The sequence below is a fragment of the Taudactylus pleione genome, unplaced genomic scaffold, assembly GCF_031769625.1.
Source record: "Taudactylus pleione unplaced genomic scaffold, aTauple2 ptg000318l, whole genome shotgun sequence".
NCBI classification, from domain to species: domain Eukaryota; kingdom Metazoa; phylum Chordata; class Amphibia; order Anura; family Myobatrachidae; genus Taudactylus; species Taudactylus pleione.
Window position 1 is genome coordinate 454,925 of NW_028284719.1, and position 16,430 is coordinate 471,354.

At 44.2% G+C, this 16,430-nt stretch overlaps 1 protein-coding gene across 3 annotated transcripts in view; it reads left to right on the plus strand.

The window, feature by feature from the left end:
• Positions 1 to 16,430, plus strand: part of MMEL1 (membrane metalloendopeptidase like 1) — a 225,961-nt gene that overhangs the window by 140,966 nt on the left and 68,565 nt on the right. For all 3 annotated transcript variants that reach the window (XM_088442865.1, XM_088442866.1, XM_088442864.1), the window contains exons 8-9: positions 4,782 to 4,847; positions 12,018 to 12,152. In XM_088442865.1, the coding sequence (XP_088298991.1) occupies positions 4,782 to 4,847; positions 12,018 to 12,152 (201 nt within the window). The remainder of the gene's footprint in view (positions 1 to 4,781; positions 4,848 to 12,017; positions 12,153 to 16,430) is intronic.

The window sequence follows — 16,430 nt, forward strand, 5'->3', positions numbered from 1 at the left end:
TGTAACTAGTCAATAGGTCAGTTTAGTTCATTAATATGTGTTCTTGCTCCGCAAAAAATAGTATAGCAAGTCTACTGCGCTTATCCCCTATCTGTGGCATGTGTGAGTGTAATAAAAAATCTAATGAGAACTGTAATAGCTGAATAGTATCATTATTGGGTAATGTTATACAACGGGTGTAGTAGGTATTACCGCCGGACGCATGGCCGGCGGTTCAAATCCCGATAGCGGCAGCCCGGCAAGGGCGAAAATCCAGATCGTCCCTAAGGTAAGTATTGCTAACCTAATTCTACCCCTAACCCTCCCTTAGGGGTGCCTAACCCTAACCTCCCCCCCAAGTGCCTAACCCTAATCCCCCCTCTAAGTGCCTAAACCTAACCCCCCCTTTCCCTAGGCTAAACCTAACCCCACGGGTGGGTGCCTAACCCTAAGTCCCCCCGGGAGCCCTAAACCTAACCCCCCCTGTGGCTGCCCGCGCCCGGCTTACATTCGTTCGGTATGCCGGGTGTCGGTCTTCCGACGTTTGGTTAATGACAGGCGTCGAGTTTTCGACGCCTGTCATTAGTACCACGCCTGGATTAGAAAGTCTGGAAGCCGGCAGTTGGCATGTAGACCTTTGGCTTCCAAACTACACCCCTATACAATGTGTTCACTGAGCAGTGTATACACTGTTGCGAACCTGTTTTATAGCAACATAACAGGGGGCGAGGAACAATGGGAGTAAAAAGCTTTCCACAGTGGATACAGAACTGAACAATGGTGAAAGTCACTGAATCCTCACAGAGCTGCTGGGCATCTGTGTGCCTTACAGTCTCTGTGTATGTGCCGCGGTAAGTATAGTCTCCAGGTGGCCGAATGGTGGTCACTACCCTGAGGGTAGAGTAAAGTTTAGATAGTACCTTAATGGTGTGCAGTAAGCAGCGTCCTGCTTATCTTCTGTGCGTTCTACCTGGTCCTGTGGTGCTGCTTGGGCTCCAAGACATGCGGTGGTGGACGGCAGTGTCGCCAATCAGGTGTGTAGGTGCCGTCTGGTGCAGAGTTTCAGCGGGTTCACTTCTCAGGCGGAGATGCTGCCGGCGGTTCTCTTTGTGGGGATCACCGTCAGGGCTTCGATCCGATGGGAGTGTCCACTTTTCGGTTGGTGCTCGCCGCGGCTGTCTCTAGTGCAGGACTTTCACACGGGGCACACACTTCTTGCTTGGGCTCTGCTAGGCTCGTTACACACGTCTGGTGTCTTCCAGGTCTTGGTCACGTGATCACATGATGCGCAGCAGCTCTGTGAAAAGTCAGTGACTTTCTCCTATACTACAGGCATTGGCGTCACAAGGGGGGTGCGGGGGGTGCGGGCCGCACCCGGGTTTCACCCGCCGAGGGGTGACACCAAGGTGCAGACTGACACTTCTCCACAGTGACAGGAGCCGGGTGCTGCACTGTAGTATTAAGTGCAGCACCCGGCTCCTGACACTGTGAGGGAGCCGGGCACTGCAAGACAAGGCAATCATAAAGCACCCCCAGTAATATTACCCCCCCAGTAATATTAAGATCGGGACCACGGGGATTCGGGCCATGATGCCACGCCCCCATCCCGCAATGCAACGCCCCTTCTTACGAGGCCACGCCCCCATTGTTCCTCACACCGTGTTATGTTTCTATAAAACAGGGTCGCAACATTGTACAGTATATACTGCTTGCCAGTGAACACTCATATATATATATATACATTGTATAACATTACCCAATAAAGATACTATTCAGCTATTCCAGTTCTCATCAGATTTTTGATGACACTCACACACGCACAGATAGGGGATGAGTGCAGTAGACTTGTTATACTAATCTCCCATTAGGTCAGGGCAACCTCACTACCTGCAACACTCCCCGCCCCACTACCAGCATCCAGTGTGCAGGGTACCCTTGTATTCTCCACAAAATATACATACTGTAGCATTGTTCAATTATCGTTATAAAAAAAATTCTAATTCAAGACTGAAGATAGAAGACTCGCTATGCCTATAGGAGACTAATAAAGTATTATAAAATAGATTTTATATATACATATATATCATACAGTAAGATTGTAATTAAAGGAGGAGCTTTTTTTATGAATACATTACTGTCACTATCTGTCAGAGCAAACTTTAATTTGTGTTATCTGTCGTGGAATTAGACGTCCCGACATGCCCAGAGTTTTAATACTCCAACCTTTGCGCATAATGGGGTGGATGAATGAAGATCAAATTTCTCTCTGTGTTAAAAGACATCCTGCATGGAAGCTTATCACAGCCGTGCAGGATGTATGAGCTCAGCAATGTATTAAAAGTAAAGTCCTCGGAGACGTGTTATGGTAACCCACCTATGCGGTGGTCCTTGTCTGACAGGATCGTATAAGCATAGCGCTGATAATGCGATACGTAATGGATCCGAGGTGGCCCCACTGCACATGCAGATAATGTGGAGTAATTCACTAGTAAAATCGCAAATGACAGCTCTCCCGATAAGAGCTGGCATTTGCGATAGAGGGACCTCTGGGTTTATCACTCAGTAGTCCCTCTGTGCATGCGTCGTATGATGTGTGTGCCACGGGGTGGCGGGGGGCACAGAGCAATTCACCCACAGGCTTCTACTGAGAAACGCCATCTGAAGATGGCGTTCCCCACCAGGTCCGAGCTGCGGAAACTTTGCTTTCCGAAGCTTGGTGCATATGATAAATGCGGTTGAACCCTGAAAACGGCATTTTTAAAGGTTTGACCGCATAATTAATGATTGTGCATACCGCTCTATGTGTTTATATCTATGACATCTGGATGGCTGTGTGTGGCGGTATTATTAAGAGAAATGAAAGGTGCCACTGGAGAAATCTCTGATTTACAGTATCTACAGACTCCCTTCTAATACAATGTAGGAAAAGTGGCAATAACCTTTTACGGCAAATAAAGGTGTTATCACTGCTTAATGTATTTCACCCACAGCCACTTAAATTATTAGGTCTAAAATCAAAATATTATAATAATTTTCACATCTTAAAGGGATTTTTCACTTTCAGGGGCCCGTTGTTTAACAAGTTTTATCATACACAGAGGGCGGAATTCAATTGTTTTTATCCCCTATCGCGCCCGATGGAGCTATTCTATTCTTGCTCCTGTCGGGCGCGATCAGCTGCCAAGCGCTACATTTCAGCTCGCAGCCCCTGGGGGATGAGAGCTGAAATGTGCGAAAAGTGACATGTTTGGGCGCCCAAACATCACTTTTCGCGATCGCGCCCAGCACTTTGGTCGGGTTTAGCTGCTTTACGCGGCTAAACCTGACCTCTATGGGCGCAATCACGGCAAAGAACGGCAGCAATTGAATGGCGGCCCGCGATCTCCTGTCACTTTTACGGGAGATCCGGACCGCGTAATCAATTAAATTCCGCCCAATGAGTTTTAAAACTCGTTGCATATGATAATGGTGCTCCAGCCAATCAGCTCCCAACTGTCATCTGTTTGAAAAATGACAGTTGGGACCATTTATCACACGCAACGAGTTTTAAAAATCATTGCGTATGATAAAACGTGTTGCGTATGATAAAACTTGTTGATAAATGGACCTCTAAATATGGATTTTTATTTATACCCCTCACTAATAAGGGAAGCCTACTGTTTGCTGAATATATCAAGGTCCCAGCAGTCACATAGCCGAGATCTCTGCCATTCACCATTGACGCTGTCCAGCTCTCTCCACAGTGGAGGAGATCTGATAAAATGGCTCTAGAGATGCTGCACTGGATTTCTGGACATGCTGTATTAATTTTTAAAGTGGAAAACCCCTTTTGGTTATATAAGTGTTTTCTCCTTTAAACCACTTCTTAATTTGCAATATTTGGCTTTTTGGTTATTTGTTGGTTTAATTGCATTTGGCATCCAATAATCTTTAAAACACAAATTATGTAGACTCCCCCCTTAACTTCTGTTTAAAACTTTTTTGAAGCAATTTTCTGGAAAACACAGTAGGAAGTAGGGAAGATACAGTATGCATTTTATTTAACAGTTTCAAGGTGACAAGTACATTCCAATAAAGTGGAAACTCTATGGCCAAAAATAAATCGAAAACACTAATCTTTCTGTCCCTTTAAGTCTTTTTTGTAGGATCAAATGCATTACTTCCTAATACAGTGTATTGTAGTGACTGAGAGATGTATTGTAGTATCTCATCTCATACACATTAACATACCGCAAACCAGACCGTGCATATGTACATCTGGTCTGGCTCATGCTAATGAGAGAAAAGAACTACTTTAGAGCTAATGTAATAACTTCCTGCTGCGATAAATACCCATGAGAATTTGAATCACTGCCATATGCAGAAAAAAAAATATCTTGTAATACTAGCATATAAAGTATTAAACAGAAATGGGGGAAAAGCCACAAGCTCTGCCTCTATGCTTTTGCTTAGAATTTACAGTCATTTAATGGAAAAAATCCTTAACACTATATATTGTGATAAGTAAAAGCCAGCTTAGATACACAAATAAAAAACATTTAAAGATACATACTAATCTAAGTGGCACTGTTATTTTGAGATGTGCAACTCACCTCCCCCCCTCCCCAGAAATAGGTCAACCTTAATCTTGCCATAAAAACAGGATGGCCATGGGTACGTACTTTGATCCTAGTTTAACATTTGTAGAGAACATCTTCACTTACAATTTATGAAAGCAGAAATGGTTTGGGGTTGTTTATTCAGGATGGTCAATTGCTCTCTCTATTTTAAGGTTCCTGTACACAGTGATTTTGCTTTTTCAGATTGACCAGCCTAGCCTTGGCATGCCTTCCCGAGATTACTACTTCAATAGTGGAAACTATCAGCGGGTGAGTGAAACTTTAATTTTTTTATTAAGGTACAAATGAATAAATAAGTATAGATGTAAGATACAGCTTATGAATCATACTTTCTGTTTTTAATGTCTTATTTCCTGAGTGTTGATGTTGCAAAACTTTATAAGGTCCCTAGTGTGCTTAAGTTTGAAAAGAACACATACACATGAGGCCTTTCCTCCCATGTCTTCACATGACATGCTGAGATCTGGGAGCCTTTATATATGACTGGCAGCCATACTTTGGGCCTCCCAGAGAGATTTTGAAAAGGAGAGAATGATTTATAGGAGTACAGCTAACTTGAATATAATTACATTTTCTCTGAACCAGCAATGCTGTCCTTTTATCTTATCCAATTGTGATTAAGGAGCTGTAGAAACTAGAAAGTATATTACTGTAGATAGAGACCAAACAGTTTGAGAATAGGCAAGAGGGTGTGTTGTAGCATACCTACTGTAGTCATGCTTACAATCTCTATCTCTAATCTCATTTCTGTTCACACCATCAAATGCTGCCTTACCACCAATTTTGTCACCTTATCTCACTCCAGCATCCCAGATTTTTCCCATGCTGTCCCCGACTCTGATACTCACTGCCTCAATCTGGGGGAGATATATTAAACTTTTGAGAGAGATAAAGTAGAAAACTTGCCCATAGTAACCAAACAGCTTTGAACTGTCATTATTATAGGCTGTACTAGATAAATGACAGCTAGAAGCTGATTGGTTACTATAGTCAATTTTCCCCACTTTAGCTCTCTCGAAGCTTTGATACACTTTTGTTCTTCTGTCCCTTTTTCCCTACCAGCAACTCTGCTCCTGTTTGTCTGTCCAGTGGGTACAGGCTCATCACGAGCTATCCCCCCTCCCCCTTTGCAACCTATTACTGCTTGCTTTGACAAGTCACAGTGAATTGCTTTATCCTACCCTCTACTTCCATTCTGCCCCTTCACCCAGGCTTTGATTGTATTATTGCGTTTATGGTTATACTACGGTATGTATTTATGTAAATGTTGTTGCTTATTACTGTTTGGCCCTGCAGACACCATGTGGTGCCCTGAAAACAAAAGTTAATAATGATAAGTCAGTGACTTGTAAAGGAACAGACTTCAACAGAAGCATAGCGGCATCCAAATAAAAATTCTAAGTGATCTCCTGGTTAATCAGGTCTGCGTAAAGCAGGCACCAAAATGACCAGAGTGTCAAAAAATATTCTAATTTATATGAATCGGATCATTGTTAAGAAAGTTTATTTTTGTTTTGAATATAACTGCTATCAACCTTCCTGAATCTAAATTAGCTTTCTATAATGATCTATATAATGTAGTGTGGGACATTTCAAGAGATGTTTAAAAATGTTGAAACCGATTCCAAAATCAATCAAATTCCAAAGATCTGATGAAGCTGAACACGGTCATGGTAGCCTCTATAAACCCCGAATCCAACTGGCAGTTTAAAAATGTTGGTTCTTGTTTGTTGTTTGTGTTCATTGTTGGCATTTGGGTTCACTGATTGTGTCCGAGGTTCCCATTAAAATGAGCGTTTTTATTAAAAATAAATAAATAATTGCAATCAAAATAATATTTGTAAGTACAATAAAAGTATTTGTTTTTTTATTTCATCGAGCTTTGAACGCTAGTGTGTTTTCAGTTTGAGGTTTGCTATTTACATTTGAGGTTCACAAAAGGAAACCTCCAAAATTATACTAAAATTAATCGAACAAGTTTGATGCAGCTCACGAGTGCAAACTCGCTCATATATTATCAAAACTGAGTGAGCATGGTCAAATTGGTTTGAATGTGTTCAATATTATCAATTTTGTAGACATTCATCACAAATGGTGCATAGGTACCTACAAAAATATATATAATACATAGCAAGCATTCAAACATTTGCCTTTATTTACTAAACTGTAAACTCTAGTAAGAGCTGCCAGCTGGAATCGGAAGTTCTTCTGTGGGTTACAGCATCTATTCTCTATAGTTACATATGCACAAGTTTTCAAAAATGTCCCCCCAATATATTAATATGAAAAAAATGTAACTTTTTATTTTTTTCCACAAACCACCAAGGACATTTTTTCTAAATTAAAACTTAACTTGGTTTAAATATATATTTTCCCCTTCAGAAAAATAACCATTAGATTTTCCATTTAATTTACTTTGAACAAAAGGCTGCCCGGACTTTTCAGTGAATATGTAACTCAACAGCTCATTAATTAGTCTTGAGTATAACTTTAAACTGTTGGACAGGAACATTTTCGAGCTCTTGGCCAATGATAGATGAGAATGTTGGCATTGAACGTCAAGCATTCAGCATTCAAACAAAGTATTTAGTTTCAACTGACCGGTCATCATTTTCGTATCCTAAATTGAAAAAAAAAAAATGTTCTTGGTAGTTGATGAAGTGTTACTTTATGTATTGAAATTAATTAGATATAGAGATACAGACATTCCTTAAGTATTAAAGGAGAATACCATAAAATTTTATATTACAGTTAAGATGTTTTGTGCAGTGGCAGGGCTATCATTGGAAATGTCATGCAGAGGTAGAAAGAGTTGGTATGGCCAATGTGTGGGTGTGGTCATGCCACAATGGCATGTGGCTTCAAATCTTTGGGAAGCCCAGGCCCCGAAGAAGGCCTTAAGAACTTTTTACCTACCCCACCTCCCTCACTACCTTTTTGGTGCCACTACACACATTGGCCATTTTGTGGGCCAAATTAATGTTGAGCTTATCAATTCATAAGAGCAGGTGGTATCATGGAGGCACCAGGAATGATATACCCTGTCATTCAAGGTTGTTAAACCTTTAATACAGTCTTACTGGGAAATTGATCAAGCAAGCTTTTTTATCTACTCCCTGTTACGTAATACCGGTACTGAAAGTAATTCAAAGAAAAGGTGCACAGGGACTGTCCATATGCTGTACAAACTCAAACTTATTTATGTAATAAATCTGTTTGCAGAGCTGGACTGGAATGGGAAAACAGGTCAAGAATTGCACCAGCCCAATGCTATCAAAACTAATAATCTAATAATTTGCACAGCAGTTGTATGTTAGTGTTACTACTTTAAGTAAGGGGGATATTTGTCAAAGGCTCCTATATGCCTGCTAAAACTTAAAACTCAATTACGAATGTCTGAGGAGGTGGATACTGGAAAAAAAAGAAATATATGCATAATGTACACTGGGTTTCAACGTGTATAAAACATTGGATGTATAGTATGATCACCATTTGAAGTATTAGATCGTGCCTTGGGTAATCTTGCACTGTCTGTTATCTACCAGTGGTCATAATTTGCGACATTGTCTCTCTAGTAAAAATGAGAGATGTGCGAGGACCCCCTTGTTTTGGCATAACCACACTCAAGTGTTTTGGTCCAGTTTCGATGTTAGATTTAGTTAAAATGGATAAAAACAGCTAAAATCGTGTAATTTGGACCTGTTTACATGCAATTCAAAACCCGAGATTTGTTTTTTAGATCCGAATTCCAAACTGAAGGGGAAGACCCGAGTCGAGACTCGGTTCTACTCTGAACCTCAAAAGTGATCCGAGCCGGGACTCAGTTTGACTCAGAGCCCCAAAGTTTGAGTGTGTGTGGTTTTCAACAAAACCGAACTGCTCATCTCTAGTAAAAATAGGAGGTTTCTGAGGAAGCAGACAGAGATCTGCGAAACACGTTGCCTCTAAAAATGTTAAGTTATTTCATTATCTATTTTTCACTCACCTCCTATTTTAATCATTCTATTTTTCGATTTACTATTCTTTTTTACTTAATTTCTTATCTTGTACTAAATTTTTACATAAACCTATAAGGTATTTAATAAACTTTTTATTTTCAGTGCATTTTTCTGTGTTTATTGAAAATAAGGGAGTTATATGTAAAGCAACACCTTCAATTATACTAGTGGGGCAAAATTCTGATCTGTTCTAAACACAGACGGACATCAGGGTATATAAATGAATGTACAATATCGAGTGACAATCAACAAAGGGTAAGCATGGACCAACAAGCTTTCACTGTGAAGGGTCCACACTTGCCAAGACCACTACATAATCAAGTTGGGAGAGATAACGTTGCATATAGTGACCACCCACGGGTAACGGTGAAAGATCACCCAAGGCATGATTAAATACTTCAAATGGTGAGCATGCTATATATCTAATGTTTTATCTAATGTTTTATATACGTTGAAACCCAGTGCACACAATATATATTTTTATTTTTTATGGTACCAACCTCTCACATACAGAGTTTAAGTGTAAGAAACTTAGGAACTGCCCATTCCTATATATGTACCAAGCTCCGTTCTTTACTAGTCAAATTCTCAGGTTCCTAGCGGCGCACTCCTAACCTTCCACTGCACCAGATCATTATCTCTACAGTCGCTTCAGATCGACTGATTGTTGATTGATAGCTGAAGCTCATAGGTGCGTTCCTTATTGCTCATGCATACATTATATGATTACATGAGCGTGATTTAGCAAAAAAAAAAATTTTTTCAGGAACTGCTGTGTTCAAGAGGACTTTTTATTAAATCCTAATTCTAAATGCATATTTCTCCATGAAATCAAATATTTAATAAATTGAACGTATGTATATCTGACAAATGTCTGACATAAATGAAGATTAAGGAGAAAGCATGAATTGTCTGATGTGGTGCACAAATAAACAACACATAAAATATAACTTTTATTTCTCTTTTTAATATGTAAATTATATATTTTAAAACAAATATGTGATTAATCTGTGATTAAAATATCTGCACACTTATGTTTTCACTTAATATCTCACTAATAAAATTATCACTAGTGATAAATAATAGTACTCATTGGCACCACAAACGCACCACAAACGCACGGAGTACTACTACTATTGGATATAGAGCCTGATTTAGAGATGGTTGCAATGCCGGTATGGTGATTGTCCTGCAACTAGTGATTGACAGACAGGGACCATTTGTGGGTGGCATCAGGGGGATGGTGACTCAAACGCAGTCATGTCGCGACCATTGTCAGCGGCGTGTCACAGGCTGCAACCACAGTTGTGAAGGCTCCAGTGTCTCAATTCTGATGGCCATTCTGATGATCAGCTGATGGTTGTGTCTTTTAATGGAAGTGGTGGATCTGAGATGTCACAGGTGGACATCTTAATGCAAGTCCCGGTGGCTGCGATGTTTGCATATTTTCTCGCAGCTGCTGCGTACGGGATCGCAGTAGTGATGACATTTGTGTCCATCTCTGAAGCAGCCCCATAATGGTTTATGCCCAATTCTAAGACCTTCATATACATGTAGAAATCACAGGGGGTAGAGAGACTTATTTGCCACCACCTAATATAGGAATGCCCGATTGAACTTGGCTGGGGGTAGTCGTTTGTGATTGAACTGATTTCTACTGAGGGAAGTCCACATTGAACACTATGGGCCTGAGTTTGAGTCAATGTTGAACGCAGTCGAGTGATTTATCTTTTATCAACCATGAGTCCTGATTGTGTTCATATAGAGCTGCGGTTGTGATTTCAGATGCACGCATGCAGAAGTGTATTGAAATTTATTGGGAGTTCCAGTCTTAAGGGGAAGACCCGAGTTGAGACTCAGTTCTACTCGGAACCCCAAAAGTAATCTGAACCGGGACTCTTGTTGGACCAACTCAGGACCCCAAAGTTTGGGCGTGTTTGGTTTTCAACAAAACCAAACTGCTCATCTCTAGTAAAAATTGGAGTTGTCTGAGAAAGCAGACAGAGATCTACGAAATGCGTTGCACCTTAAAATTTGAGATTATTTCATTATCTATTTTTCATTAACCTCAGCTCCTACCTATTATTTTATAGAATGTACTTGATAAATGCTACTTCAAAGCTGATTGGTTGCTATGGGCAACTTCTCCACTGGTACACCTCTCCATGGTTTTAATTGCTTGATACATAAACCACTTAGGGGTCTACTTACTAAGCAGTGTTAGGAGACCGAGTGAAAGTGATAAGGTGCCAGCCAATCAGATCCCACCTGCCACCTCACAGGCTGTGTTTGAAAAATGACAGTTGGGAGCTGATTGGCTGGTACCTTATCTCTTTTCACTCTATCTTCTAACACTGCTTAGTAAATAGACCCCTTAGTCTCTGATATTCTAGGCCATACTCAGCAGAAAATCTGCACACAGCAAGCGGTATATCAGTGTCTAAAGTGGACGTCTGAGTCCTTGCACACTCATATGCACCGATGTACACAAGGGAAGAGCATAATGTTGCAGATGTGCGACCGTCAATAGACGCACGCATGAACGCAGCTGCACCCGACTCTGAATCAGATGCTATGCGCTGCATTGAGGATGCCAGAACCATAAATGAGAAGGTTCATGGGACTTTGGGGTCTATTTACTAAGCCTTGAATGGAGATAAAGTGGACGGAGGTAAAGTACCAACCAATCAGCTCCATACTGTCATTTCTCAAACACTGGGGGATATGTATTATAGTGGCACTTGCCGCTATAACTCTTCCTGCTTCGCCTCATTACCGAGGCGAAGCAGGAAGCACTAATGATGAGATGTATTAACATCTCATCGGCCGGAGTGGGGGAATGAAAACTCCCCTCGCCGGCGATCCCTGCTAGAGCACACAGCGCATCAGCCTAGTGCTGATGCATTGTGTCTCCTTCCTGGCCGGCTAGACTGAGCAAGCGCGGGATCTCGCAATATAATGCGCGCAGCCCTGGAGCCGGCAGTACCACAGTAGGGACAGCACTGTACCTGCTGTGGTGATAGGGCATTGCCAAGCCGCAGCTGTCGATATAGATAGCTACAGCAGGCGGAACGGTCAGGCGAACTGGCCGTTCATACATTGCCCTGCCATATCGGCGCTGCTATCTTGTAGATAGCAGCACCGATAATGACAGGGACCCCAATCATACATGGGGGAGCAGTGTCATTAGCGCACATAGCGTGCGCTGATGCTGCTTCAGCAGTTAATACATCTGCCCCACTGCCTGTAAAGTGACAGTTAGGAGCTGATTGGTTGGTACGTTGTCTCCGTGTTATCTCCATCCAAGGCTTAGTACATCTAGCCCTTTGTGTGAACCAGAATAAAGAGAACGTGTCTCAGCTGATGACTGGGAAGAAGACAGATTGAGCATGTGATAAATACATGTTGTATTTCCCCATAGATAAGGGAAGCCTACCTCCAGTTTATGATCACCATCGCCAGGATGGTGCGAGAAGATAAGAATCTGACTAAAGATGACAACTTTGTGCAGGAGGAGATGACTCGAGTGATGGACTTGGAGACTGATATCGCCAAGGTACTTTTGTTTTTCCCACCATTGCTGCTACTATATCTTTTGTGTAATCTTTTTAATCAAACAGGCTGGATGTGTGATCTCTATTTGTGTTACATATATTTATAATGTGCCTCATTATGGAACATACATTACGTCGGGCTCAATTTTCAATGACGCCGTGAAGCACTTCTCAAGCTGTTTGGGAATGTAACTGTTATGAATCGATCCCCACTTGATGGTTCAAAAGTGCGTATCACTGTACATCTTCAGTGTAGGGAGCACAGAGACATCCCTGACCTATGGAATGGTTACACTAGGGGGTATATTTACTAAAGTGTTCTATTTTTAGAATTGGAGATGTTGCCCATAGCAGCCAATCAGACTCTAGCTATTGGCCCTCATTCAGAGCCGTACGCTCTGAGCAGAGCGCACGCTCTGCATGAGGGCCGGGCTCCATTTTCATGAAGCGTCCTCCTGGACGCTCGTATAGCTGTGGGTCACCACCCACAGGCTATACGAGCGTGCATTTTGATGGCCGCGATGGTCGTGACCATCGCGACCATCGAAATTGCGAGCCGGAGCCTGCGGTTGAGGTTTTCAACCGCAAGCTCCGGAGTGATTTTGGCTCTATCAGAGCCAAAATCACTCCCACTGACATCACTAGTGATGTCAGTGGGCCGGCTTCTGATGGGAGGCGTTCCCGTGGGAACGCCCCCGTCAGGGAGGCACGCCCCCGGCACGCCCACCAAAGGGGGCGTGCTGTCAATCAACATTGACAGCACGCCCCCTTTGATCGGACACAACGAGCGAAGGAAAGTCCTTCGCTCGTCGTGTCTGGCGCATGCGCACGACGGAGCTCCCTCCGTCGTGCGCATGCTCAGTGCAGACCATCGACCCACTTGCGAGCGGACAGCCGCTCGCGAGTGGGTCTGAATCAGGCCCATTATCTTCTAGAAGGTGCTAGATAAATGTTAAGTAGAATGTGATTGGTTGCTATGGGCAACATTTCCACTTCTAAAAACCCACACTTTAGTAAATATACCCCTAGGTGCTGATGCCATACTGTATAGTGCCTTGTTTTAATGGATTGGGTTCAGGATAGCAATTTTCACAATGTTGACGGAGGCATCTCGATGGTCAAAATGTTGGTAAATATTCTATCTGTAACCCTAACCCACCTCTCCTGCAGCCTGACCCTAACCGTCCCCTCCCGCAGCCTAACCCTAACTGTCCCCTACCACAGCCTTAGCCTAACCATGCCCTATTGCCTAACCCTAATACACACTGGGCCTGATTCAGAGCTGAATGCTCTGACCGGAGCGCTCGCTCTGAATCAGGGCCCTCCTACCTGTTTTAGGAACGTCCTCATGGACGCTCGCATAGCTGTGGGTTACCACCCACAGCTTATGCGACCGTCCATGATGATGGTCGCGACGGGCTTGTGACAGAGACCCTGCGGTAGGGTCTCGCTGCCGCAAGCCCTGGAGTGATTTTGGCTCTATCAGAGTCAAAATCACTCCCACTGACATCACTAGTGATGTCAGTGGGGCCGGCTTCAGACGGTAGGCGTTCCCATGGGAACGCCTCCGTCTGGCCGCCACGCCCCCAGCACGCCCACCAAAGGGGGCGTGCTGTCAATCAACATCGACAGCACGCCCCCTTTGGTGCGAGACCCGGAGCGACAGCTTGGCTGTCGCAGTCCGGGTCTCGCACATGCGCACGACGGAGCTCCCTCCATCGTGCGCATGTGCAGTGGGGCAACATCGACCCATTTGCAAGCGTCCTTTGCTCGCGAACGGGTCTGAATGACCCCCACTGTCAGAATCTGTTGTGTTTGTGACTGCCTGGGAGCCGCTGTCAGTATTGTGACAGTCTGCATTCTGACCATTGGAATCCTGACTACATCCCATTTTAATATGTTATTCTGGAGGATATGTTGCTTGTGTCCCTGCTGTGCTAATTGGAGCAAAAAAAAAGAGAACCGGCAAAGAGGTGCAAAAATCTAGAAAAATCTAGAAAAATGTAAAAGCACTAGAGTAGAAGCCACTAGTGGGCGCTCTCTTTCCTTCTCTGAACAAAAAATGTATCCTGCATCTCCTTTATTCTACAAGCCACTAGTGAGCGCCTCCTGTATCCTCTGTACTAAGGATGTACCCTGCATCACCTCTTATCTACAAGCCGCTAGTGGGCGCTCTCCTGCCTCCTCTGCACTAAGGATGTACCCTGCATCACCTCTTATCTACAAGCCACTAGTGGGTGCTCTCCTGCATCCTCTGTTCTAAGCATCTACCCTGCATCTCCTCTTATCTACAAGCCACTAGTGGGTGCTCTCCTGCCTCCTCTGCACTAAGCATGTACCCTGCATCTCCTCTTATCTACAAGCCGCTAGTGGGTGCTCTCCTGCCTCCTCTGCACTAAGGATGTACCCTGCATCTCCTCTTATCTACAAGCCGCTAGTGAGCGCCTCCTGCCTCCTCTGTACTAAGGATGTACCCTGCATCTCCTCTTATCTACAAGCCGCTAGTGGGTGCTTTCCTGCATCCTCTGTTCTAAGCATCTACCCTGCATCTTCCATTACCTACAAGCCGCTTGTGGGTGCTCTCCTGCATACTCTGTTCTAAGCATCTACCCTGCATCTCCTCTTATCTACAAGCCACTAGTGGGTGCTCTCCTGCCTCCTCTGCACTAAGAATGTACCCTGCATCTCCTCTTATCTACAAGCCGCTAGTGGGTGCTCTCCTGCATCCTCTGTTCTAAGCATCTACCCTGCATCTCCTCTTATCTACAAGCCACTAGTGGGCGCTCTCCTGCATCCTCTGTACTAAGGATGTACCCTGCATCTCCTCTTATCTACAAGCCACTAGTGAGCGCCTCCTGCATCCTCTGTACTAAGCATGTACCCTGCATCTCCTCTTATCTACAAGCCGCTAGTGGGTGCTCTCCTGCCTCCGCTGCACTAAGGATGTACCCTGCATCTCCTCTTTTCTACAAGCCGCTAGTGGGTGCTCTCCTGCCTCCTCTGCACTACGGATGTACCCTGCATCTCTTCTTATCTACATGCCGCTAGTGGGTGCTCTCCTGCCTCCTCTGTACTAAGGATGTACCTTGCATCTTCTCTTTTCTGCTTGCCACTAGTGGGTGCTCTCCTGCCTCCTCTGTACTACGGATGTACCCTGCATCTCCTATTCTCTACAAGCCGCTAGTGGGTACTCTCCTGCCTCCTCTGTACTAAAGATGTACCCTGCATCTCTTCTTATCTACAAGCCCCTAGTGTGCGCTCTCCTGCCTCCTCTGTACTAAGAATGTACCCTGCATCTCCTCTTTTCTACATGCCACTTGTGGGTGCTCTCCTGCCTCCTCTGCACTAAGCATGTACCCTGCATCTCCTCTTATCTACAAGCCGCTAGTGGGTGCTCTCCTGCCTCCTCTGCACTAAGGATGCACCCTGCATCTCCTCTTATCTACAAGCCACTAGTGAGCGCCTCCTGCCTCCTCTGCACTAAGGATGTACCCTGCATCTCCTCTTTTCTACAAGCCGCTAGTGGGTGCTCTCCTGCCTCCTCTGTACTAAGGATATACCTTGCATCTTCTCTTTTCTGCTTGCCACTAGTGGGTGCTCTCCTGCCTCCTCTGCACTAAGGATGCACCCTGCATTTCCTCTTATCTACAAGCCGCTAGTGGGTGCTCTCCTGCCTCCTCTGTACTAAGGATGTACCCTGCATCTCCTCTTATCTACAAGCCGCTAGTGGGTGCTCTCCTGCCTCCTGTGCAGTAAGGATGTACCCTGCATCTCCTCTTTTCTACAAGCCCCTAGTGAGCGCCTGCTGCCTCATCTGCACTAAGGATGTACCCTGCATCACCTCTTATCTACAAGCCGCTAGTGGGTGCTCTCCTGCCTCCTATGCACTAAGGATGTACACTGCATCTCCTCTTTTCTACAAGCCACTAGTGGGTACTCTCCTGCCTCCTCTGCACTAAGGATGTACCGTACATCTCCTCTTTTCTACAAGCCGCTAGTGAGCGCTTCCTGCATCCTCTGTACTAAGCATGTACCCTGCATCTCCTCTTATCTACAAGCCGCTAGTGGGTGCTCTCCTGCCTCCGCTGCACTAAGGATGTACCCTGCATCACCTCTTTTCTACAAGCCGCTAGTGGGTGCTCTCCTGCCTCCTCTGCACTACGGATGTACCCTGCATCTCTTCTTATCTACATGCCGCTAGTGGGTGCTCTCCTGCCTCCTCTGTACTAAGGATGTACCTTGCATCTTCTCTTTTCTGCTTGCCACTAGTGGGTGCTCTC